This window comes from Lagenorhynchus albirostris, chromosome 3 (assembly GCF_949774975.1).
Source record: "Lagenorhynchus albirostris chromosome 3, mLagAlb1.1, whole genome shotgun sequence".
In the NCBI taxonomy this organism is placed as follows: Eukaryota; Metazoa; Chordata; class Mammalia; order Artiodactyla; family Delphinidae; genus Lagenorhynchus; species Lagenorhynchus albirostris.
In genome coordinates this window covers 115,277,560-115,303,314 of record NC_083097.1, presented here as the reverse complement: position 1 = coordinate 115,303,314, position 25,755 = coordinate 115,277,560, and the positions used below count along the sequence as shown (strand labels likewise).

Here is a 25,755-nt window from a genome sequence, read left to right as displayed (position 1 = left end):
AAAGAGTCAGGAGCCAATAACGGCCACACCCTATATTGGTTGATATGTCCCTTAAGTCTCTTTTAAACTATAGATTTCCTTGCCTCTTTTTCCTCTGCTTTGCAATTTATTTGTTGAAGAAACTGTGCCACTTGTCCTATAGTCCTGTAATCTACATTCTACATTTCACTGATTGCATTCTTATGATGTCATTTAACATGTTCTTCCATCCCCACTTGATCTGATTCAAGTTAAGCTTTTTGACAAGATTAGTTCATCAGAGGGTATATAATTCTGGTTGGCTCTTTTGTGATGTTAGCAGCCACTGATGATCATTACCTACCCCTAGATCTCTAATTTCATTAAAGGTATACTATTCTACTTCTATCTTTTCTTCATTTTTTTATATGAAATACCTCTCTAGTGAGAAACTTCCCCTCATAACAAGTAACTAGTTACCCTGAGGTAGAGTTCATATGGGAAAGGCTTCTTTATTTACTGGTTTTTAGAATGAGTTAGATCTGTAGTATTAATCAAAGGTGAGACCAGTGAGATTTCTTGGGTGTCTTTGTGAACGCACGGATTTTAACTTATTTAATGTGCTTCAATTCACTGCAATTATTCTTATTAAGGCTCAAATTCTTCTAACTTTGGCCTTGGTAGGCTTTTCCTTCTGGCTTAGTTTTTTTTTTTTTTTTTTTTGCGGTACGCGGGCCTCTCACTGCTGTGGCCTCTCCCGTTGCGGAGCACAGGCTCCGGATGCGCAGGCTCAGCGGCCATGGCTCACGGGCCCAGCCGCTCCGCAGCACGAGGGATCCTCCCGGACCGGGGCACGACCCGTGTCCCCTGCATCGGCAGGCAGACTCTCAACCACCGCGCCACCAGGGAAGCCCCCTGGCTTAGTTTTGACAAGACCACATTAGTAAAGGACAGTATCTTCCATAAATGGTGTTGGGAAAACTGGACAACCACATGCAAATGAATGAAAATGGACCACTATCTTACACCATACACAAAAATTAACTCAAAATGGATTAAAGACACGAACGTAAGACCTGAAACTATAGAAGACAGTAAGCTCCTTGACATCAGTCTTGGATTTTTGGGATTTGACACCAAAATCAAAAACACCACCAAAAATAAACAAGGGGAGGGGGTACACCAAACTAAAAAGCTTCTGTACAGCAAAGGAAACCATTAACAAAATGAAAAGGCAACCTACTGAATGGGAGAAAATATTTGCAAATCATATATCTGGTAAGGAGTTAGTTCCCAAAATGTATAAAGAACTCATACAACCCAATAGCAAAAAAATAATCAAAAAATGGGCAGAAGACATGAATAGACATTTTTCCAAAGACACAGATGGCCAAAAGGTACATGAAGAGGTGCTAAGCATCACTAATCATCAGGGAAATGTAAATCAAAACCACAGTGAGGTATCACCCCACACCTGTAGAATGGCTAGTATCAAAAAGACAAGAAATAACAAGTGTTGGCATAGATGTGGAGAAAAGGGAACACTTGTTTACTATGACTGGAAATGTAAACTGGTGCAGCTACTATGGAAAAGAGTATGAAGGTTCCTCAAAAAATTAAAAATAGAACTACCACAGGATCCAGAAATTCTACTTCTGGGTATTTATCCAAAGAAAACAAAAACAGAAATTTGAAAAGATGTATGCACCTCCATGTTCACTGCAGCATTATTTACAGTAGCCAAGATATGGAAACAACCTAAGTATCCATTGATGAATGAATGGATAAAGAAGACGTGGTGTATATATACAATGGAATACTATTCAGCCATTAAAAAAAATGAATTCGTGCTGCTTGTGATGACATGGATGGAATTTGAGGGCATTATGCTAAGTGAAATAAGTCAGACAGAGAAAGACAAATACCGTATGATCTCACTTATATATGAAGTCTTAAAAAAAACAAGCTCATGTATACAGAGAACAGATAGGTGGTTGCCAGAGGTGGGGTTGGGGGTGGGGTGGGAGTGATACGGGGCTGAGTGAAATGGGTGAAGAGGGTCAAAAAGATAGACTTCCAGTTATAAAATAAATCAGTCTTGGGGATGTAATGTATAATATGGTGACTGTAGTTAATTATACTGTATTGCATATTTGCAAGGTGCTAAGAGAGTAAATCTTAAAAGTTCTCACCACAAGAAAAAAATTATTTAACTATAAATGGTGATAGACGTTAACTAGACTTATTGTGATCACTTCACAATATATACAAATATCGAATCATGTTGTATAGCTGAAACTAATATGATGTTATACGTCAATTATACCTCAGTAAAAAACCGAAAGTCTATCAGGGTATTAAAAGTACTTTAAAAAAAAAAAAAAAAGACCCCCAGTAGTCTTCGTTCCTTTCCTTTCTTACTGATATAGCGAAGTGTTTCAGGCTCAATTTGTTCATTTCTGCCTCAGTCCTATAAACAGCTACTTCTCCTTTTATACTATTATCTATTTGTTAAATATTCCTATATCTTTTTTCCCCTAAAAAAAGACCATAAATTTAATGACTGCACTACATCTAAAAAGAATGTTCAGCACTTACCCCAGCACTCTGCTAGACAGAAAACTAGTACGCGATAAATATTTACGGAATTGAACTAAAAGATTAGCATCTGTCTAGCTATTCTACAAGGATGTCTACTGAGTCAAGACAGGCAGCACAGGAAACATTAAGCACTTACCTCCTCCCCAGGTGGTCCAATGGCATGGCTCAATCTCACTCTAATTATTCTTTCATGTTATGGGAAGACCTACTCCAGCTCTAGTGAGTACTCCCTAGAACAAGGATTCTAAAAAAAGAAAAATAAATTTTTCTAGAGTTGAAAGAATGAGAAAAAAAGTTCTCTATGTGCATAAAGTTGGAAATCATTATAAGGTAAAGCATTTAATGGTCCATATCTGCTTAATTTAACAAGACTACAAATTAGTGTAAAGATGTTTGGTTACCTAGAGAGGAAACTGCTGTCATTCCTTAGCTGTAGTCCCCCTTCCCACTGAAAGGTTACATTTCACCACTAGGTGTCCACAGGGGAGGAAATGATACCTTACACTGGCCCATTTCAAGTCACTTTCACACACATCTGCACTCCACAATTAAGCAACTGTGCCTTATGTCAATTTACACAAATCTTCAATCCTTTGAGTTTTATATTGTACCATGTAGGTCTTCTTCATAGACTTTTACTTATGTAAGATTTTTTTATTTACTTAAAGATGGAATCTACAGAACTGCATTCCTTAAATTCACTATGCTTAAGTACAGCCAAGAATTGAGGGCAGACTACACATTCCTTTATTTATAGAGCTCTACTTCATGAACCTGTAAGCACTTTAGAGATAGTCTAATCCAGAGATTTTTCAAACTATTTTTTATTTTTCTAGGCACAGAAACATTTTTTTTTTCTTTTTGAACATACTATATGTAACTCTTTGATGGATGGACGGGGCAGGGAAAACACACGCAGTTACTAAGATACCTAGGAAAACGTCATCCATTCTACTAATATAGTTAGGGTTATAAAAACCCAATATTTTAAACTCTAACTCTGAAAAGTTCTGAATTTCTAACAATCATTAACACACCAGCCATGGAAGCAGCAGAAAATATCCCACAGACTTATTTTACTGGTCCCCTCTTTCCACCAGAAGGAAAAAATCCCTAAGAATTGTACTTTGGATCTGTTCTTCCTTTAGTTTTTCAAACTTACTTTCTGCTAGAGAATGATCAGGTGAGTAGTGTCACAGATCCTCAATAGAAAGAGTATAGAAAACAGCAGAAGAGGACAGAACAAATTAGGAAAAACTAAAAAGAGAACTAAAATTCACTGGTGACACATGCTTGCTGTAAATGGTACTAGGAACTTCACACAAATTATTCAATCCAACAATAGTCCCAACAAAATAGATGGGATCCCCATTTTACAGACAAGAAAACTGAGATTCTGCAAGATTTAAGAAGTGACTTGTTCAAGGTAAGGAGGAGAGCGAAGGCTCAACCCTAAGACTTCCTAGCTCCAGACTTTTCTTTAACAACGCCATTGACTTCCAGAAGAGCCATGGGTTTGCCTTAGCAAACCTTTCCACAACCATCCCTTGCCGCCTTCTCCACCTTGATTACTCCTAAACTGGCCTCCACATTAGCAACCAATTATTTCATTCTGTACCTAACAGCACTTTGTTCTCAAGCTGCTACAGGTGTTTTCAACATCGAAACAATCCATCCCTTTCCTTTCCCCTGAATCCCCACCTATTTACTAGGAATGTCACCTATACCCCATATTTAAAATTATTACCTAATGTTAGAGCTGGGGGAAAAGTTCTGAGGTCATCAAGAACAAATCCTTCATTTTTCAGAGGACAACCTGTGCCTAGAGAGGTTATATATTCTACATTTTGAAAAAAATCTTTATCACCATTATATTACAGGAGGTTCCTCCTGAACACTGAATGGTCATGGCCTCCTCCTTGCCAAAGGAAATAGCATCCCTGTTCTATTGCTCCCAAATCACTTCTGCTAGAGATCCACGCCAGCTTTTGTCTCTAACACACTGATTTCCAACTCTAAGTGCAGAGATGGTGAATTTGCAGCAACTAGGCAAGTAAGCTTTTAGGGCTACAGTTCAACTGCCTGGATTTAGAATATTCTAAGAAAGAAATTGCAGGAATATTACTCAGCCATAAAAAAAGAACAAAATAATGCGGTATACAGACACATGCGATGGACCTAGAGATTGCCATACTTAGTGAAGTAAGTCATAGAGAGAAAAACAAATATCATATGATATCACTTATATGTGGAATCTAAAAAAAATGGTACAAATGAACCTATTTACAAAACAGAAATAGAATCACAGGTATAGAAAACAAACTTATGGTTACCAAGGGGGAAAGGGGAGGAAAGAGATAAATTGGGAGACTGGGAATGACATATACACACTACTATATATAACATAGATAACTAATAAGAACCTACTGTATAGCACAGGGAACTCTACTCAATACTCTATAATGACCTATAAGGGAATAGAATCTACAAAAGAGTAGATATATGTATATGTATAACTGATTCACTTTGCTGTCAGCAGAAACTAACACAACATTGTAAGTCAACTATACTCCAATAAAAATTTAAAAAAAAAAGAAACAAGTTGCATATCTTGGTAATCACCAAATTTCAAGGATTCAAAGGTTAACAAACAGCAATTCCATCTGGGATGTCACCATGCTTACTTCAGCATGAATCACAAAGAAAAGCCTGTGAGCTAGTCTAGAAAGCCTGTAAAGCTATCACACACGGACCTGAAGCAACACTATAAACATAAAAATGAGCAGGAAAAGAAAATCAAGGCAACCTAGCATAAAAAGTAGGAATTGAGGCAAAGGGAGTGAAGTAGGGAAAATCAAAGGACATGGTAGACAACCAGTCAGTAAGCAGTGCTTATGACTATTTAAGAAGGCCCATTACTAGGCACAGTGAATGGCACCCAGTAGAAGTACAATAAATATTATGAGTTAACATATGCTGAAAATTACAAAATGGAACCTAAAGAAGAGACTCCACTCTGGGAATTCATTTGCTGGGGGAAAGAAGACTTGCCCCCCATGTCCCCAACCTGAGCAACTCCCTTTTACCTTTCTTTGCCTGAGTTTCCCAATGTATGAAATGGGGGTAAAAGCCCCATTTCCAAGGTGTGGACAAAATTGAAATAACATGCAAAAAGGATTCAAAGCTCACACAAATGCAACCGCCTGAGAGCACCACTGGCATGTCTCATAAGCAATCTCAAATTTAATAAGCACAAGATGAAACTTTCAATAATCTCCCTCAACCTGCTCCTCATCTTGCCCATCTCAGTAAAGGAAACCATTTCAGTACTCTGGCCATCATTCTTGCCCTTCCTCCTCATCCAACCCATCATCCAGTCCTATCCATTCTAACCTTCAAATATCATTCACTTCTATCTGCACTGTCATCACCCTATTCTAAGCTACAATTATCTCTCACATAAATTACTGACCTTGCTCGAGCACACCAGCTTTTGAAGTTCCTCAAATGTGTTTTGCTCCCTCCTGACAAACTCCTGTTCACCCTTTGGGTCTCACTCTAGAGTTTTCACTCACTCCTCATTCATTGCACTCTCACACCATTTTGAAGTACTTATGTATTTGTGCAATTATTTTCTTTCACAAACGGCTATAAATCCAACTAAACTAAGAGTTCCACGAAGGTAGGCACTGTGATTCGTTTGGTTCTCCTCATGAAAACCGGGTCTGGCACATAGTTTAGGCCCAAATATTTGAATGACTCCAGCTGAGGTGGAGACATAAAGTAGCCAACTACAACTCCTAACTCAAAAAGACAACTGCCCACGTTGCTTCAACACTCTCCCCACCTCCACTCTCAACAGCTCAGACCAAACCATTCACGTCATCAGATACCTCAGGGTTCCAACCTCAGGCAGCCCCTGCTTTCTCCACACACACACACCCCCGTAAAGTTCCAGGTCCAAAGAGAACCCCTCAGCCCTGGGGCGGGAAGGGACGTGCCTCTTTTGCCCCTGCGGGTGCCGGGGTGCCGGACTACCCAGGAGAAGTTTCCTAATCCGGTACACCCTGGCCGAGCGTCTGAACACTAGTCCGCGCAGCCGTGACGCACGCAGGCCGGAGCGCTTCGTTAGCTATGAAGCAGCAAAGTGCGAGGCGCTTCTTTGAGATATCTCAGACGCAATTTAAACCGCGCGTCCCGGCTCGAGCGTAAAGGCGCGTCGCAGACCCTCAAATGTCCATTCTATTCAAGAAGGTGGGACAGAAAACACTACGACCCACGCGCCTTGCCCTTTAAGAAACACCCCCGTTTGAGCCAGGCGGGGCTCCGAGTAAATCCTCGCGAGAGCCACCTGCTTCCGCCCGCTTCCTGCTCTCGGCTCTCCGGACCGGAAGGAAGGAGGTACTTCCCCCGCCCCCGGCTTCTACCTCACAAGGCAGCGCGGCCCCAGCTGCGGCCAATCGGCGGGCTCATTCTAGGCCACGGCCCAGAGAGCCAATGGAAAGTCGCGGCGCGCGCAGAGCTTCCTCTCTTCCTCACCGGCCCCTTCCCTTCCGCCTGCCGACTTCCACTCAGCCCCTGGCGGAGGAAGTGATGTCACAGGCCCCATGTGAGCGGATTGCAACACATGCAGCTGCCTGGAAAGAGGGAGCCGGTGTCCTACGTCAGAGCCGCCGCCGCGGAGCCGCCGCCGGGGAGGAGCAGCCGCTGCCGCCCAGGACTGGGCCCTTAGGTAAACCAGGGGAAGGGAAATGCCAGTGACCACCGCGGCGGGCCGCGCGGGGCGGGAAGAGGAGGGACTGTCGGGGGTGGCGAGGAAGGGGGCCGCTCTGCCCCAGCGGCGGCGCTAACTCTGTGGTCTTGGTGTCTCCGGGCCCCGCCGGGCCGCTCTAGGGAGGAGGAGGCGAGAAGATGGCGGACGACCCCAGTGCTGCCGACAGGAACGTGGAGATATGGAAGATCAAAAAGCTCATTAAGAGCTTGGAGGCGGCCCGCGGGTGAGCGCCGCGTCTGGGCCCCCCCATGCCCTCTTGGTTTCCGGACCCCTCAGGATGGCCGCCCCCGCGCCGCATGGCCGGATGAGGAGAACCGGGCACTAGCCAACTCCCGCCTTCTGGACCTCTGGGTAGTAGCCCTAGTCTTAGGGGCGAGGGTCTGCGCGGTTGGTCCGAGAAGGGGCCCTTTACCCTGTTAGGGCTAAGGGGTCCCGCTCCCGGGGCTCGGGCCCCTCGACCCCCTCGTGGTAGGCTACTGCTACTTTTGTACCCCTTTCAGGCGCTTGAATCCAGAACCTCCCGTTTTGAGCTCCAGGTGCTGCCACCCAACTCGGGTGCTGCTGGGGGAAAGGGCCAAGCCTTGCTTTCCGAACGCCTTCCCTGATTTCCTCTCTTCTCCTTCCTTCACTTTTCTCAGCCAAGTTTCATTAAAATGGCCTCCCCCTCCCGGGCTTCTGAGACCCGGGTGGGTGAAGTTTGGATGGGGCGGGAAGGAGGGGTTGTCAGGGACAACCTCTTTCTGACTTCCTCTGATTTCTCTGGGTCTTACAACTCTCCCAGTATGACTTCCTCCAAGTCCTTTAATTACTCCGTAGCTTCCTGGTGTTAGCTGTTACAGGAACCACCTCTAAACTGAAAATGTGTGCGGGGTCGGGGAGTGGGGGAGGTTTTGGTTGACAGGTGTGTATCTGTATATACAGGAGAAATCCCAGTTATGGGGCCGTTCATGTGAACTCTACCAACAGGGTCCCTTTTGGCCTCTCTCTGGAACTCTTGGGGTAGAGGTGCTGATGTATTAGTATTAATGCTTGTTGAAATTCAGAACTGGATTAAGCGGGCTTTGAGGGTTTTTTGTAAATTTGGGTAAGAAACTATTAGGTGTGTCCGTTTTGGGAAGGGGAGACTAGGTTAAAACTGACTTTATATGTTCTTTTTTTAATTAAAAAAAAGTTGTTCTTTGGGGGAAGGTGTGTCAGAGGTATATCCGTTCTCTCACTATATTACTTTATTTTGTTCTTTTTCCCAGTCATAGAAACTCTTTACTTACAGGAAGTAGAGGGAAAAAGTGTTTGGAACATGACATATTTGTATGTCTTCAGCATTCTTAGAAGAGCAGAGTGGCTTGTCCTGGGCCATGTTAAAAGTTATATTCAGTACAGGAATTGGACATTCTGGTTTCCAGCACAGGTTTTGTCCTTGCTTGGTAGATTTGCAAGGATAGGATTCATCAAATTCATAGTTGTTACTGCTTTATGAAATAAAGTATGCTTAGTTCCATTGAAGGCCCAGGGCTAACAGTTTTGTCATTGTGTTGTTTTGTTTATAAATTTATTTATTTTTTATTTATTTATCTTTGGCTGCATTGGGTCTTTGTTACTGCATGGGGGCTTTTCTTTAGTTGTGGCGAGCGGGGGCTACTCTTCATTGTGGTGCACAGGCTTCTCACTGCAGTGGCTTCTCTTGTTGCGGAGCACGGGCTCTAGGCGCGCGGACTTCAGTAGTTGCAGCACGCAGGCTCTGTAGTTGTGGCTCTCGGGCTCTAGAGCGCAGGCTCAGTAGCTGTGGTGCACAGGCTTAGTTGCTCTGTGGCATGTGGGATCTTCCCGGACCAGCACTTGAACCCGTGTCCCCTGCAGTGGCAGGCGGATTCTTAACCACTGTGCCACCAGGGAAGTCTCTGCCATTGTGTTTTGTTCCTAGTAATTAGTGACAGTTCTGTTTGGGGTGAAACTTCTGAAAGTTTAGTCCTCTTCTGTTACTGGGGCTTTTGCTCACTTTCTAAGATATGAATTGAAGATAGCAGCTTATTTTTCATTCAGTAGGTTTGTTTTTCTTTGAATTTAATACGACATTCAGACCTAGATAATAATCTTAACCAGAATTTGAACACAGATGATTCTCTGCTACATGGTAGAATGAATAATTATTCCCCAAGTGTGAGAATACTGTACAGGAGAAGCAATATAGGTCATGACCCATTATGATGCACTACCAGGAATTAGCCGGGTTCTTTTGTTTCACTAGCACCTGCTGTTATGTTACTTGAATCCTTCACTTGAGTATGGCTTTTACAGTTTGCTGTTGTTACTGTTGTTTAAAGCTGGATGTACCCCTTGAGTTTGTTCTCTTATTACTTTAACTTTTTTTTTCGTTTATTTGGTTGCGCTCAGTCTTAGTTGCGGCACATGGGCTCCTTAGTTGTGGCATGCATGTGGCATCTAGTTCCCTGATCAGGGATTGAACCCCAGCCCCCTGTATTGGGAGCGTGGAATCTTAACCACTGCACCACCAGGGAAGTCCCTCTTGTTACTTTAACTTGAAGGCAGGTTCACACATTAGAACTTGAATACATTACATACTCTGAGGAAGTCTAAAATATGAATTCAAACTATAATTTGCTTCTTGTCCAAGTGAAGTGACACTGAAGATAACAGTGCTGAATAACAGCATTCCCTTTACTGCTTGATGAAGGAAGCTCATTCTTAAATTTGTTCCTATCTATGTTACCTAACCACTTGAAACTTTTAAGCTCCTCTTTAAAGCTTTTAAAGACTTTAGTCCTTTGATTAGCAAAGTCCAGTAAAGTTTAAAGCATGCTAAAAATGAGGTTCTCTTTGCAGAACTTTTTTTCTAAGTAGTAGTTTTTATACAAGATTAAACTGTCCTCTAAACAGTGTGGTTCATAATCGTGTCTTGCTTTGCCTACTTTGCTTTTATTCAGGATTTGGTTACATCTTGATCCCATGAAAATGTAAAATCTTGGCCATCTATAGGTATCAGGAAGGGAGTCACACGTTTCTTCTGTTTAACTCAAATGGTTCTTGGTATATACCAATTTCTTTTTGAGAATAGCAAGATTGTATTATCATGGTTGAGTTGTGTTAGTCAGACTCATTAGATTATAATAGTGTACAGTGAGAAATGTTTTTCCTTCTTTGCCTAATGGTAAAATACTAATAGGAGAAGCGTGATGGACTTTAAGCACAAACTGGATAGCACAATAAATCTATCTGTACTGGTGTTTAAGGGGCAAGTTGTGGGTTTCAGGAGAAAACAGGTTGTGTTCAAGCATGGTTATTAACACTAGATAGCACTTAGTGGCAGATGAGTAGAATGGCTTTGGAAATGAAGATTTCTTCTCCACCCCCCACCCCCCAACACACACACATACCCCCCCCAGCAATTCTGGGCATGAGAATCACAGATTGGTTTGTTTTTAACCCTGGCTCTTAAGGTATGCTGGGATAAGAGTAATTTTGAAATTGAGATAGTCAATATGTGATTATCTTGATATATGACCCCCAAGGTAATGTAGCTTTAAAGGGGAACCACCTGTAAAATGGACTCACTGATTAAGTACATCTGAACAGAGTGAAGTTTCTAAGCACAATAATTTATTGCACACTTGGCATGTTATAGACATTGTGTTAAGCAATACATTATTTCATTTAACCCTCACAAAAAGTATTGCCACCATTTGGTGGGAAAGGCAGACTAAGGCTGTGAGTTTAAATATCTTACTTTCTGGAATGTAGCAGATGCCCAGGATTTGAACCAATGTGCTGTACTGCCCAATGGATATATTTTATGTTTAAAAAAAAATGCAAGACTACACTACAGCTATAACAGACTGTTTTATGCTATGGAAGACCACTTATAGGGGCCAAAATGACTAAAATGGGGAACTTGCTAGGAGTCTTTTTGTAGTCTTTTTGTCATACTTAATTTTCTGAGTTAAAAAGTGTGTTACACGTATAACTTGAATTTAAGTTGGGTGGAACATATTTAGCTTCATATAAGCCTGGTAGAATGTTGGTTTCTGTTTATGCTAGTAAAATAACCAGCTAATTCTTTTCCTATATATAAGTCCCACTTAAAGTTAATGATAGCTCTTTCCGGTTGACGATTGCTCTTGGCGTATTCTCTGTAGTTGGCTTAATGAGGATAAATGTGTACATAAGTCAACTGGAACTAGGACAATGTGGATGGAAACCATGGTTGTGGGTATTTTGAATAAGGAACTAAACCAGGTGAAGATATGTAGGAGAAAGGCAGTTGGGAAATTTACGTTGTTTTTTCCTAATGTTTTCTGAGCCAGCAAGAGGTAGCCACAGAAATTGTGTTGGAAGCTTTATAGTTTTCAGGTAATAAAATCATAACCAGAGCCTGTTATTACCAAGGACAGTGGTGAATGTAACCAAGGAACAGACAAGGTTCATTTGGGCTAAATTGTGTCTGTGGGTATTAGAATATTTTTTCACTTATCTTCGGCAGGGAATCTTATTTCACATATAATGAGGGCTCAGTCAGATAACCCATGTTTGAAGATCAGCACAGTTTCTAAGCTTCATTTGAGTGTTTGGGCATTTTTAAAGCTTTTGTTAAAAGCAACTTGTAGATATCTTGACTTTGAAGGAAATAAATTACCTGGCTTTACATGACTGTCTTTCCTGCCCCCAAATATAACTGGTGGGGGGACTATCTTTTTCCTCTACTCTGAGGAGTTCTGATCCTAGATGTGTGGTTTTTTGCCCCACACCAGGCAGTTCTCCAATTCTCACTCTACACCAACTGAGCGTTCCTACAGTTGAATTAGATTCTGACACTACCCAGAGTTAGTGTTGGATCCCACTAGGTAACGGGGTCAGTCCCACAAGACTGCCCACACTTGTGATGCCAAAGCAAGTCCTACCCTACCCTACTTCTCAGACAGGCTATAATTTGGGGGTTCCTATGACTCCCTCCTTGGGTTCAGTAATTTGTTAGAATGACCCAAAGATCTCAGGGAAACTATTTATGTTAACCGGTTTATTACAAAGGATATTATAAAGGGTATAGACGAACCGCCAGATGAAGTGGTACATGGGCAAGGTCTGGAAGGGTCTGAGTGCAGAAGCTTCTGTCCTTGTGAAACTGGGGTATGCCACCTGGGCTTACCAACCCAGAAGTTCATTAAATCTTGTTCAAGAGGTTTTTTTATAGAGCTTACTCTACAGCTTCCCCTTCCCATAGGTCTGTGGATAGAGCAGAAAGTTCAGCCCTCAGAAAACTTGGTCTTTCTGGTGACCAGCTCCATCCTAAGTCTGCCTAGGGGCCCCACCCTAAGTCACTTCATTGGCACTCCATATGAATAACATAAACTCCCATCTCAGGAAATTCTGAGGAATTTAAGAGCTTTGCTAAAGGCCGGGGACAAAGACCAAAATCTCCACAAAATTCCTTACGTTATATTGAATTAGAAGTTAGTAATTTTATGAAATCGTTGAATAGGTTTTTTAAAGACAAATAATACAGATTGTTTATATGGTTCGAATAAATTAAAGTATCTAAAATGTGTTTGGGTACCTTTCCCAAGTGAAAATTGTTGATTAGTAGAACACTTGGAAGTTCTCAAAGCGATGAATTTCGGGTACTTTTATTTTTACTTTTGTTCTCCATATCCTTAAAGAGCCGGCTGTAACTAGAGTGATACTTGGTAGTTTTTCATACTAATACAAGAATATTCAGGCTCTTAAAAGGCTTTTTTCATCCTGTGTTCTGGCTTCCCCTGCCTCTCCTGTCTCTGATTGTTAACACACAGGTAAAAGACCCCCCTAGAGAAAAGTCAGGAATTAGAATATTTTTAATTTCCTGAGAAGAGATGAGTGTAGAACAAATAACTACAGAGGTCTTGGTGGCTTCTCACTAAGGGGTCAAAATACAGATGCCACCAACAGGTCTGAGCCATGAGAAGAGAGCAAGAAAGAGGTAGTAAAGGGAAGAGGAGGAGATAAGAGTAGGGTGTGGTGGTGTTCCTCAGTCCATTCCAAGTGTCATAGGCTGCCTGCCTTAACTCGGATCTAGTCCTAACTGCCTCTGTATTCTGGCATGGTGTTCTGTGCACTGTGAACCTAATGAACAATTACTTTCTTTGAATTTCAACTCTTGACAGACTTCTCATTGTAACAGCAGATACACTTATCCTTCCAGGAAAGGAAGGCTTGCTCTGGACACATTCCTAGGTAAGCAAGAGTACCTAATTAGAGTACCGTTTAAGGCAGAATGTAATGTAGGTCTCCAGTGTCCCCCCCCCCCACACCAGTTGGACCCCTTTAGCAGAGGGCCCTTTTTCTGTGAGCTTGGGGTTGACGGTGTGCTCAGTGTGGCAAACCTTTCAGAACATGTTTGGTTGTGAGAAAACTTAAAATGTGGGTTTTGTAGCAGGGCTAAATGGTTTTAGATCCTATTTAAAGAGAAGGAGAAATCTGCCTCTTTTCCCTAGACCTACTGCTGGAACTGTCCCTCTGAGAACTTGGGCAGCAGAAATTTTTTCTGAGTCCAGCCTGTTCTCCAGGGATCTCAGAATAGAACCTTCTTCTAGAATACATTCGATAGCTGTCTCTTAATTCTTCAGCAGCCTGCTCTTTTAGTGGCGGGGGAGAAAGGATTTAGAGGGGGTTCAAGATTCTTCTTTCCAGCAAGTTGGAAATTATGAGATTTCTCTTTGGGGCAGCTGTCCTCAGAGAGCATGATGAAGTTCCCTCTGATAACAGCTTTCTCTTATGCCACTGGACATACTTTGAACCCTAGCTTACTGCCTATCAGGAATGAAAATTTCCTCTTTTTTTTTTTTCTTTTTCTGAACAGGTATCTTTTTCTTTGAATGTAAGTGAATTGAGGTAAACAATGATTGCTCTTTTTCTCACTTCTAAACATAACTGAGTTTGATTAAGAGCCATAATTTCATTATTATTCTTGTGGATACAAAGATAAAAACACTTGATTATTGGACGTTGATAGATTGATCAAGCTTTCTGTGCTTTAATCCAGCCGTCTCTCTTTTATCTCCTTAATTTGTATGTAATAGGTGTCTTTAAAGTATTTACATGTTCGCTTTGTCCTTTTTTTTAACCTCCAAGTTGTTTTATATCTTTTTTAACACCAATTTTTAGACATGTAGCTTTCATCCAGTGTATACTTTGTCTTTACTCATCACCATCTTTTCTACCCAGTTCAGAGGACTTGACATTTTCAGGTGCCTGACAACAACTTCTTGTCATGCAGATAATTTGGGGAGTACTGGTCCTGTACTGTTCTGTTTTCACATTTTTGTTTTATCCTTTAAGGTCTCCTTTAGAAGAATGATCCTAGTCAAAACAAAAGATTGTCTTTTTCTTGCCATATCTGTGGCCTTGTAAATTAGATTTTCCCCCGAACTCACATCTAAGTATATGAAAAACAAAGCCCACAAATGTATTTTTTACTATTAACCAGTCAGCTTACAAGCTTCATCAAACATCTGCTGTAGGTTGGACATTTATACATTTAGGGGAGCAGTGTGTAATACCATGAGAATGGTCTGACACACAACTTTGGAGTGATACTATGAACCATTTCTGGCCCCAGAATAACCTGGTACATGTTGAAGGAGATGTAGTGTAAGCAAATGATTTGGGTCTTGAATGAGGCATTGGGCATTGTCAAAAACGGAGAGATTGTTTAACTACTTGAGCAGATTTCCTAGGCAAGTCAAGTGTTTCAAAGAATGTAACTGTGGGCATTGGTATTATTTGGTTGATACAGTATCTTTGATACACTGATGTAGTGGAGCTGTAACTGAACTGAGACTTTGAAATGGTCATTGAAATTCATTCTTGATTAAAAGCCAGTTAGCCTAAAATTAGATTCAAAAGCTTTGTGTTGGTCGATGGTTGGTGAGCTGTCGGGGTATTGAAATAGTGCAGAGTATTTGCATATATGTGCCTTGTTGGTAAAGTTGGCTTGACAGAGTTTGACAGTCCCAACACCAGTTTGCCTTTCAGTGTAAATAAACTTTAGGGTGCAAGTATGGAAAATGTACTGATCCCCAAACATTAATTCCTTAATACCTCTGAATATTTTTAGCTTTTTACTGAAGAAGAAAAAAAGTTTTCTTCCTATTTGACTATCCCATTCTCTGGCATCTTCTGGCCTTTATGACTCTACTTAAGAAAGAAGGCTCCTCGGGAAAGACAGGGTTAATCAAATAATGAAACTAGTTTTCTGAAGATGGGTTGAATAGCATACATTTTGGCTCCTCACAACAGCTCTGTGAGAAAAGCTATTACTGCTATTTCATGGATGAAGAAATTTGAAGTACAGAGAGATTAAGTAGGTTGCCTAATACCACAGTCTAGTACGGGGCAGTGCTAGATTCTGTTCCCACTTTCCTGATTCCAGAGCCTCTGATCCTAACTGTTGTACCACACTGCCTTGCTCTTTGATTAGTATTTCTTTTGCTGAATAGAAACATCTATTCTCTTCTGAAAGGAGGATTCTTGTCCAGGGAGATCTGCAATTTACTAGAGGGAGCAGATCTGTGGAGACCGAGGAGCAAAGATAAAAGGGAAGAGGCATGCTGTTTGCAAATCTACCCTAGGAAGAATTGGGGTACTGAACATGTTTGTTTTTAATGAGCGTCATTGGTGAGGGAAAAAACTTAAGTTTTAAATCCTTCCCCAGAAGCTCATTTGTGTATTAGAAAGAAGATTAACAGGAAGGCTGTGGCTTTTCTTTTATTTGAAAAGTACTTGGCGTAGTGGCCAGAAAAGATAAGAAGTGGACTTTCTCATTTATACAGTCCTGTGTAGAACACTGGTTGTTAGTAAGTCCCTAATGTTGGTTGTGATTGATATCTCCTGGCTTTGCACTGATGTGAGAATGCTAGAGAAATTTTCCAGCTTCTGCTGCTCCCTGGTGGAATATTCCACTAGGTCGATTTGTTTGTTTTTAGTTTTCTTTTTATGACAAAGTAAATTCCTGTAATTGTAGAAAAAATACTCCACCAGATATATACATTTTTGTTTTGGAGGACAGCAATCCTAGTGCTTTGAGGATAAAATGAACCTTCTGTAAACTTTACTTTCTGTAAAATATTGGGACATCTTGAGTTACTGTATCCTCTAGGATAGAGACTGCTTTAATGTCTCAGCATGTTCAGATATTGGTACTTGTCCCATCTGGTAATGGCATCTAACCCTGAGGTCAGTTGCACAATACCAATTTCTAGTAACTTTGTCTAGCCTCTTTCAACAGTAACAGAATCCTCCCTTAGCTTGGTATTCTGCAAGCTCTTTATAAAAAGCAGCCCCATCGACCTCCTACCTGCATCATAGGTAATGTGGGGGGCAGGCATCAAGGTGAGGATGAACCAATTAAAGGTGGCAAAAGAAGGCATTCTGAAAGTGTTAGTTTTGTTGTGTTAAAAGACTGATGGGATGGTGTGAGCATTTTAGTGAAGCTAAAGCAGGGACAACTAGTCATTTCTAGGCACATGTTAGTTCCTCTCCAAAGACTGTCAAACTTTTAATTGGTATTTTATTTAGTAGTTTAAATAAATCTCTGGCGTCCACTTAGAAGAGACTATATAGAGAAGACCCTATTTTTTATGTTAGCAATTAACCATTTATTCATTCTCAAATGTTTGAGCATCCACTATGTCCTGAAATGAGTTCTGCTTTCAATAAGTAAGTGTTGTTTCACTGTTACTTGGTGGAAGAGAAAACAGGTCAGATCTTTGAAGTGACTGATAACCAGATAGAAGTGACTGTCTCTGAATTATATCAGAATATTTAACCCATGCCACAGCTGTAAGATGAAGCCACTTAAGCTATTTAAAGTTTTAGAGGGAAATGAATTTCTTTATTTCTCCCTTGTGATAAATTACAAAACAGCTTTAGCGTTCTGACCATATTGTTTTGAACTGTTTTGGTTTGGTTCTTTTGTTCTGTTGGTAGATTTGACAGGTCCTGTAACCCAATAAAGGTGATTACCACCTCCCACAAAGTCAACTATTATCTCCCTCTTTGGACTTAACTCAGATTCAAAGAAGACTACAGCACCACATAACAGTGTTGCTCCCCACCTCACCCCACCCCACCCCGCCCCGCCCAGCTGTGCTGTGCCCTTAATTCTGGTTTTTACTATTAAGGGCAGGGGGGTAGGGCACAAGAAGCTATCAAGTTCCATCTAGTTACCATTTAGCAATCTGTCTGCTTCCATGCTAGGCAGTTGACATATATTCTCTTATAGAATCCTCATGACCTTGTGAAGTAAGGAGAAACTGAGTCCCAAATGGATTTATGTGTAATTTGCCCTAGGTTGTGCTGATAGGACAGGACATGAACCCAAATCTGTCAGATTTGGAAACCTGTGCTCATAACCACCCTCCTACTACGTTCCCATATTAAACCCATATAAAACCATGGTGAATAAAATGACAAAAGGAGTAGTAATTGGAGAGGAACTGATTGATTTTCAGCTGGTGATCCATATAATGTAGCTAGCTTAGTGAATCCCAGAAACACTGTGTCTGAGATTTAAGTTGAAGTTTGTGAGCTTGAAAAGGGGATAGGGGGAACCTTGGCCATCCATATCCTAGGCATATCCTAGACAAACATCGAGATGAAAGCTTCCTGGGGGGCATATACTCTTAAGTCCCAACTAGACCGTATAGTAGGCAGTCTCTAAAATGCTCCTGCCCTAATCTGAAGGTAGTTCTATTATGTAGGGGTGATAAGATGGATGGCAGGGATTTGATGATAGGGTTCTGGCTGGAAAAAGTTGGGCACATCTGAGCCATCACAATTCACTGGAGTTGTGTTACTGCTAGGGTAAATGACAGCAGCTTACTTGCAGCACTTGGGCTCTGAGTTTCTCTTTAGGTAGGGGTGAGGTCATGGAATCTCCACGACTTGAGCTGGCTAAGAGGTCTGCTTAAAGGCATACAAAGCAACCCAGACACGGTGATTCTTAACCCTAGTTGTGCATTAAAATCTACCTGATTCTGTTTAAATCAATCCATTTGAGAACTGAGACTCTCTTAACCCATAATCACTATCACCCTCACTCTCCCTGTTCATGAGCTATTGAGTCAGAATATAGAGGAAGGGGAGATCTTTTTGTACCGGAGCATTTTTGTTTTGCTTTTTAAGAAAGCTCTCCAAGGGTTCTGTGGCTCTCATGCAAATTGGGCAGTGGACAAGCTTGTGGGTACCACATTTTCTTCCTACCTACCTTTCTAAAGTGTTCTTGAGCATTGTTAATGATGAGCACTGGTGAGATCTTTACAGGTCAAAGAGTACCTAGATTTTTCTTTTTGTCACTCTTATGACCATCTGCATCAGCAGGCTTCTTGAATCCTGAGGCTGGAACCCTGAGAGCCGTAAAGTTACATAAACATATACCCCACAGCCCAGGCTTTGCTCTGCTTACCTTGTGTTTTCTTCTTTAGAGACCTTTCAGTCCTGACAATCTGAACCTTAAGTTTCCCTGTCCATAGTGTTTAGGGGTCATGAAACCTTGGATTAGGTAAGTAACTGGTGGTACTACTCTAGGGAAAGAAACATTCCTTTCAATGGTCACCTTTGAGAATGAGGGAACAGAAAGCTGTCAGCTATTTAATTCCCTTCCTTCCTGAGTTTTGTCTAGTATTATTTACTGTCCGTATTTAGTCTCCTTACAGCTACTTCCTTCTGTCTCCCAGCTGTTTTATTTCTCAGAAGTTAGTCTTCTGGGTGGAAGAACTGCTGAACTCTTCTTTGAAAAGGGAAAGTGCCCCTAAAATGATGAGAAACAAGAAGGGATCTGAGAACAGAGGCCCTTGAGGCCTTACATGGCACATTGTATGTTGTGTCTTATTTTGCTCAGTTTTTACAACCTGCATGTGAATCATTGCTGTATACCTCATAATTCACTGGCTCTTGAATGAGAGCCTTTTGACTTTGGGAAAGGGACATGGTGACAAAGCAGAGGAGTGGATGAAAACTATTAAAATCAAAGGCATAGTTTGCATACACTGCCAGCAGCTCCTTAGTGAGAGCTTTATTTCTCATTCTCCCCTTAGGACTGTTTGCTCTACTTTAAAATGAAATACTCAGCTTCCTTGGTTTTATTTTGGTGTTTACACAAACTGGTCTAGCAACTTAGATTGGCTTGGGGGGGTGGGGTGGGCGGGGAGGACTATTTATTTTGTTTGGAAGCTTTCCTGGAAAAACTTTTTTTTTTTCCTTAATTTATTTTTTAAAACCAGAAGCCTCCCTTTTTTTTCATTTTAAAAATTTTTATTTATTTATTTATTTTTGGTCACATGGTGCAGCGTGCAGGATCTTAGTTCCCTGACCAGGGATAGAACCCATGGTCCCTGCAGTGGAAATGCAGAGTCCTAGCCACTGGACTGCCAGGAAATTCCTGGAAAAACTTTAATTTTCTGTATCAAACCCAACATACAAAACATCAGAGATTATAATGTGGCCTTTAAATTTCTAAAGTAAAAGCCATCCATTTAAATAATCCTTGTTTCCTCATCCCCAGTCAGGTGTCAGATGAATTCAAAAACATAAGGTTTCCCCCAGACTGGGTAGGGAGAGGCACAAGGGGAAACTAGTGAAAGGTAATTTTTTTAAACATTAGTCAAAATTCAAAATGAGTAAGAAGCCAAGACTAACTTTCAAGTAGTGTTTCAGATTTAGCAACTTGGTAGAAATCTACCAAACAAAATTTTTTGGCAAGCTATACTTCCAAACCATTTTTTTTAAGTGGAATCCTATAACAAGATTCTGTTCTTAGGTATCTCTACCACTTTGTCCTCTCTAGGATGTTAAATGGATGTGAGTGCAAGGTTGCCCAACTCTGGTGCTATACAGTGAAGTTGCTTAATGGATGCTTATCTTCTTAACCTATCTGCAGTGGAAAAGTAAATAGCTGCTTATCTTAAGGTCATTGCTTTGTCCTCCACCTGATTATCTTGCTTTAGGGATTTCCTTTAGGCATTTTGGGTTCACTCAGTTAATTTATCCCAACATCCTTTTTAGCCTCAAACTTTACATCCTTTGGGGTTTGGTGCACATTAGCTTCCTGAGCTCTGAGCCTTCACCCCTGCTATCCTTGGAGCCCCTTCTCATTACGTTTTTCCTACTTACTGCCTCTTTGCTCGTTCCATCTCCTAGGAAACTATTCTGTAAATCAGAGCACATGAGCTTTTTAAAACTGAGCCCTTCTTTTGAGAAGTAACTAACTCCCTTGGTCCCTAAAGATTCCAAAAGCCCCAGGGTAGAGAAATACGCTCTTTTGAGAATTGTTCATCTGAAAACAAATACAAGCCAGTGAAGCCCATATTGCAATTTAACCTGTCTTCTTTTTTCCCTGTCTTGTGTATTTTCATAATATACAGGTGGCACCTACAATCTAGAACAAGTTTAAAGTTAAATTTACTTGCCCAATTTTTCCAGCCCCTCCTAGATAAAGCAAACTCCTATTTTCCTCTTTGGCCTATAAGATTTGGCAGAACTCCAGACGGAATTATCAAAAAGTTTTTTGGAAATTCCTCTTCAGGAACCTAGCAAGATAAATATTGGAAAGAAAGCAGTTTGTTACATTTGATAGCTGAAAAATAGGACCCAGAGCATACTCACTGACTGTAAAGATCATTTTTCTTTTTTTGTAATAGAAGATACCAGTTTGTTTCATTTGAGAATTCTTTTTCTGTCTAATTCAGAAACTGGAACACGGCCACAGGTAGAATTGTCTGAGAGCGATACATCTGACTTAGTGTAAATGTGTGTGTGCATGAGCAAGGGATTGTTCCGAATCAGTCTGGTTTGTCAGTACTGTATTTGAAGTTTTAGGTGATTTAAATAATGGAACTAGATATACATTTATATAGGTGAAGAAATAACTATGGGTCAGGTGTGGTGTGTGGATATGCTTTATCTTATATGAAGTGTATCTTGGAAGCAGCTTTTTTTAATGATCATTTTCCTTGTGTTTGTGGTAACAACTAAAGCTGCTTATCATAAATTTGTTTGATTCTCTGGTTTGGCTAGAATATTTGCTCTGCTATCCAAGGGGTGGCAGCAGAGCACACACCATACTTTACCATGTATTGTTAATCGACTTGTAGTTCATTGGGGGAAGTATCACAAAGGTTGTGAACCAACCTTCTAGATTTGGAGTAGATACCCCAACAGAAACAGTGCCGGTTTTGGAGACGGAACATTAGCTGACAATCTGAGAGCAACCATTTTGATAGTGGAAGAGCTTGATAGCCAGCTTGTCTCCTTCTATAAAGAAAACTTGTCTGACTAAGGGACTTGTGGAATTTACCACTAGGAGAAAACTTTCAAAGGGCAGGGTCTTGTGTAAGTGAGGTACCTTTCCAATGCTGGTACCAAGGTGCACATTTGTGAAGTTAATTTTACTCTAGAAAGGTAGTTTCCAGACACTTCCAGATTTTAAACAACTATAGTTATAAAGCTAATATTAGGGGTTTTCTCTACTTTTTGATGTTGTTCCCCTCACTGTCTCTTCCCTTCTTTCTTATGCCACTTGGCACATAAGCCCATTTGACTTAACACTGTACCCATCTTTCTAATTTCTTTTTCTTGCCAACTTCCACCAGACACTGGATATGTGAGATTACACACTCGGTGATTAGGGGAAAATTTAGGTGTTTCTGTCAGTCTTCCCAGTTTTTCTAAAGAAAGCCCCCACCCATTTCATTATGACACTAATACTTGTAATGATTAAACTTGTCATAGCCTTTAGGGGCATGATCTATAAGAGTCTCAGGAAGTAAGTTTCCTACAGACTCATTAAGTATCATGTAGAAACAGTCTGTAAAATGATAATCACATTACTTAACATGCTTTGGCTCGTATCAAATCAGCTTTTGCCTTCAAAATATAAATTGTCTCAATTTGTTTATTTTTATTGAAGTATAGTTGATTTACAGTGTTGTGTTAATCTCTGCTTTACAGCAAAGTGATCAGTTATACATATATACATTCTTTTTTTATACTCTTCATTATGGTTTATCATAGGATTGTTTTAATTGATTTATTTTTGGCTGCATTGGGTCTTTGTTGCTGCGCGTGGGCTTTCTGTAGCTGTGGTGAGCGGGCGCTCCTCTTCTTCACTGTGTGCCGGCTTCTCATTGTGGTGGGTTCTCGTTGTGGAGCACGGGCTCTAGGCACGTGGGCTCAGTAGTTGTGGCTCACGGGCTTAGTTGCTCCATGGCATGAGGGATCTTGCCAGACAAAGGCTCAACCCGTGTCCCCTGCATTGGCAGGCGGATTTTTAACCACTGTGCCACCAGGGAAGCCCGATAATGTAGTTTTATGTTTGCTTCAAGGAGAACTAGGAATATTGAAATGAGGTATTTCTTAACTGGTGGTGCTAGTAAGTATCTTGAGAATGCCCAGGTAAAAAAGATATGTTGCTGGCATCAGTATTAAGGTAAGAGTGAGGCTGGTGGCTGCTCATAAGGGACCTCCCATGTGACAAGGCCTTGGGGGTGTCCTCCATAGGTCAGGGTTTAGTCCTGGTTTTTAGTTGTAGAAACTTGAATTTGCTTGAGTACCCAGAGTTGATCAGACATTCAGTGCATTCCTCTTTTTAATCAAACTCAAAAGTGATTAATATGTAAAATATATTTAGAGATACATTTATTTAGAGAGAGAGGTGTGTGTATGTGGGTGTGACACTGTGAATACAAGGCTCTCGTTTCCCATTATAAGGATACTTAGGGTGCTAAATTAGTGATTATAAATTTTCGTGGTGAGCCTGGAATTTTATTTATTTATTTTTAGTATTTATTTTTTTGGCTGCGTAGGGTCTTAGTTGTGGCATGCGGGATCTTTGTGGTGTGGGCTCTTCCTTCTGGCGCACGGGCTTCTCTCTTGTTGTGGTGTGTGGATTTTTTTTTCTTTCTCTAGTGCCGCGTGGGCTCTCTAGTTTTGCGGCACGCCAGCTCTTTCGTTGAGGCGCCCGAGCTCAGTAGTTGTGGTACACAGCTTAGTTGCCCTGCAGCATGTGGGTCTTAGTTCCCCGACCAGGGATCGAACCCACGTTCCCTGCACTGGAAGGCGGATTCTTTACCACTGGACCACCAGAAATTTTAAAGGGAGGGACCAGGATATTAAATTGGTATTTCATCTAGACTTTGGAAAGATCTGTTGCACCATCCTATGATGGCATCATCCTCTGAAGAACCACCAGATTCCAAGCCTCTGCCATAGACTCAAGGTCAAACTCCAGCCTGTTGTCACACCCTTATCAAAGCTTCTCTCTTCATTCCTTGGGGAATGAGGTGTTTCCCAAGAACCCCTTAAAGTGCCTTACTTCTTTACATATTACATAACTAATATTCATTCAAATATTTGAGCACCTACCATATTCTTTTTTTTAATTGAAGTATAGTTGATTGTAAATCAAACTGGTGTACAGCAGAGTGATTCAGTTATAATACATATTTTTCATATTCATTTCCATTATGGTTTATTACAGGATATTGAATATAGTTGCCTGTGCTATACAATGGGACCTTGTTGTTTATTTTATATATATATTAGTTTGTATTTGCTAATCCCAAACTCCTAATTTATCCCTCCCCCACCCGCTTTCTCCTTTGGTAACCATAAGTTTGTTTTCTACGTCTGTGAGTCTGTTTCTGTTTTGTAAATAAGTTCATTTGTGTCATATTTTTAGATTCCACATGTAAGTGATATCATATGGTATTTGTCTCTGATTTCACTTAGTATGATAGTCTCTAGGTCCATCCATTTTGCTGCAGATAGCATTATTTTTCTTTTTTATGGCTGAGTAGTATTCATGTGTGTGTGTGTTTACCACATCTTCATCCATTCATCTCTCGATGGACATTTAGGTTGCTTCCATGTCTTGGTTATTGTAAATAGTGCTGCTGTGAACATTGGGGTGCATGTATCGTTTCAAATTTTCAAGTTTTCTCTGGGTATGTGCCCAGGAGTGGGATTGCTGGATCATATGGTAGTTATATTTTTAGTTTTTTAAGGAACCTCCATACTGTTTTCCATAGTGGCTGCACCATTTTACATTCCCACCAACAGTGTAGGGAGGGTTCCCTTTTCTCTACACCCTTTCTACCATTTGTTATTTGTAAACTTTTTGATGATAGCCATTCTTACTGTTGTGAGGTGATACCTCATTGTAGTTTTGATGTGCATTTCTCTGATAATTAGCAGTGTTGAGCATCTTTTCATGAAATGTCTATTTAGGTCTTCTGCCCATTTTTTGATTGGGTTGTTTGTTTTTTGTTATTGAGTTGTATGAGCTGTTTGTATACTTTGGAAATTAAGCCCTTGTCAGTCTCATCGTTTGCAAATATTTTCTTGCATTCAGTAGGTTGTCTCTTTGTTTTCTTTATGGTTTCTTTGCTGTGCAAAAGTTTACAAGTTTGATTAGGTCCCATTTGTTTATTTTTGCTTTTATTTCTATTACCTTGGGAGACTGACCTAAGAAAACACTGGTATGATTTATGTCTGAAAATGTTTTGTCTTATGTTCTCTTCTAGGAGCTCTATGGTGTCATGTCTTGTATTTAAGTCTTTAAGCATCTTGAGTTTATTTTTGTGTATGGTGTGAGGGGGTGTTCTAACTTCATTGATTTACAGGCGGCTGCCCAGCTTTCCCAGCACCACTTGCTGAAGAGACTGTCTTTTCTCTGTTGTATATTCTTGCCTCTTTGTCAAAGATTGACTGTAGGTGTGTGTGGGTTTATTTCTGGGCTCTCGATTCTGTTCCATTATTCTATATATGTTTGTTTTTGGAGCACCTACCGTATTCTGAACACAATTCCTAGCTCTGGGTATACTTTGATTACAGTGGTGTAGCCCCTACCTTCATGGTCACCTTGAGAGTGATTTATTTCTACTATTTTAGGGGCGTCTCACTTTTAACTCCCTTTATTAATGGTAACTCTTTACTTATATGGTACTTAAACCTCTAATGCTATACTTTCTTCGACAGCAATGGCACAAGCATGATATCATTGATCATTCCTCCCAAAGACCAGATTTCACGAGTGGCAAAAATGTTAGCAGATGAGTTTGGAACTGCATCTAACATTAAGTCACGAGTAAACCGCCTTTCAGTCCTGGGAGCCATTACATCTGTACAACAAAGACTCAAACTTTATAACAAAGGTAATCTGGAGCTTGATCATTTACCTCCTCTACTTTGTCTTGGTTGTATTTTCCACTTTGATCCTGCCATGATGCTTTCGGTCACTAGTGTTTTCTTCACCCAGCCATAAGCATTGTCCCTTTGGTCTTTTTTTTTCCCCCTAAGTTATTTTTTGAAAGTTAAGTAGTATTCACTGTACTTAAAATAATAAATCCTCCTTTTTAAAACATCTCAAGTTTCACAAT

General features: G+C 40.7%; 1 protein-coding gene and 1 long non-coding RNA gene across 2 annotated transcripts in view; one reads left to right on the top strand and one right to left on the bottom strand.

The window, feature by feature from the left end:
- Positions 1 to 7,155: 7,155 nt before the first annotated feature.
- Positions 7,156 to 25,755, top strand: part of ETF1 (eukaryotic translation termination factor 1) — a 27,975-nt gene continuing 9,375 nt past the window's right edge. Inside the window, exons 1-3 of the mRNA XM_060143686.1 lie at positions 7,156 to 7,291; positions 7,453 to 7,556; positions 25,355 to 25,530. Of these exons, the coding sequence (XP_059999669.1) occupies positions 7,471 to 7,556; positions 25,355 to 25,530 (262 nt within the window). The 5' untranslated portion in view covers positions 7,156 to 7,291; positions 7,453 to 7,470. The remainder of the gene's footprint in view (positions 7,292 to 7,452; positions 7,557 to 25,354; positions 25,531 to 25,755) is intronic.
- The window catches only part of LOC132517096 (uncharacterized), a 26,683-nt gene continuing 19,941 nt past the window's right edge, over positions 19,014 to 25,755 (bottom strand). The window contains exon 3 of the long non-coding RNA XR_009539586.1: positions 19,014 to 19,130. This is a non-coding gene — a long non-coding RNA (uncharacterized LOC132517096). The remainder of the gene's footprint in view (positions 19,131 to 25,755) is intronic.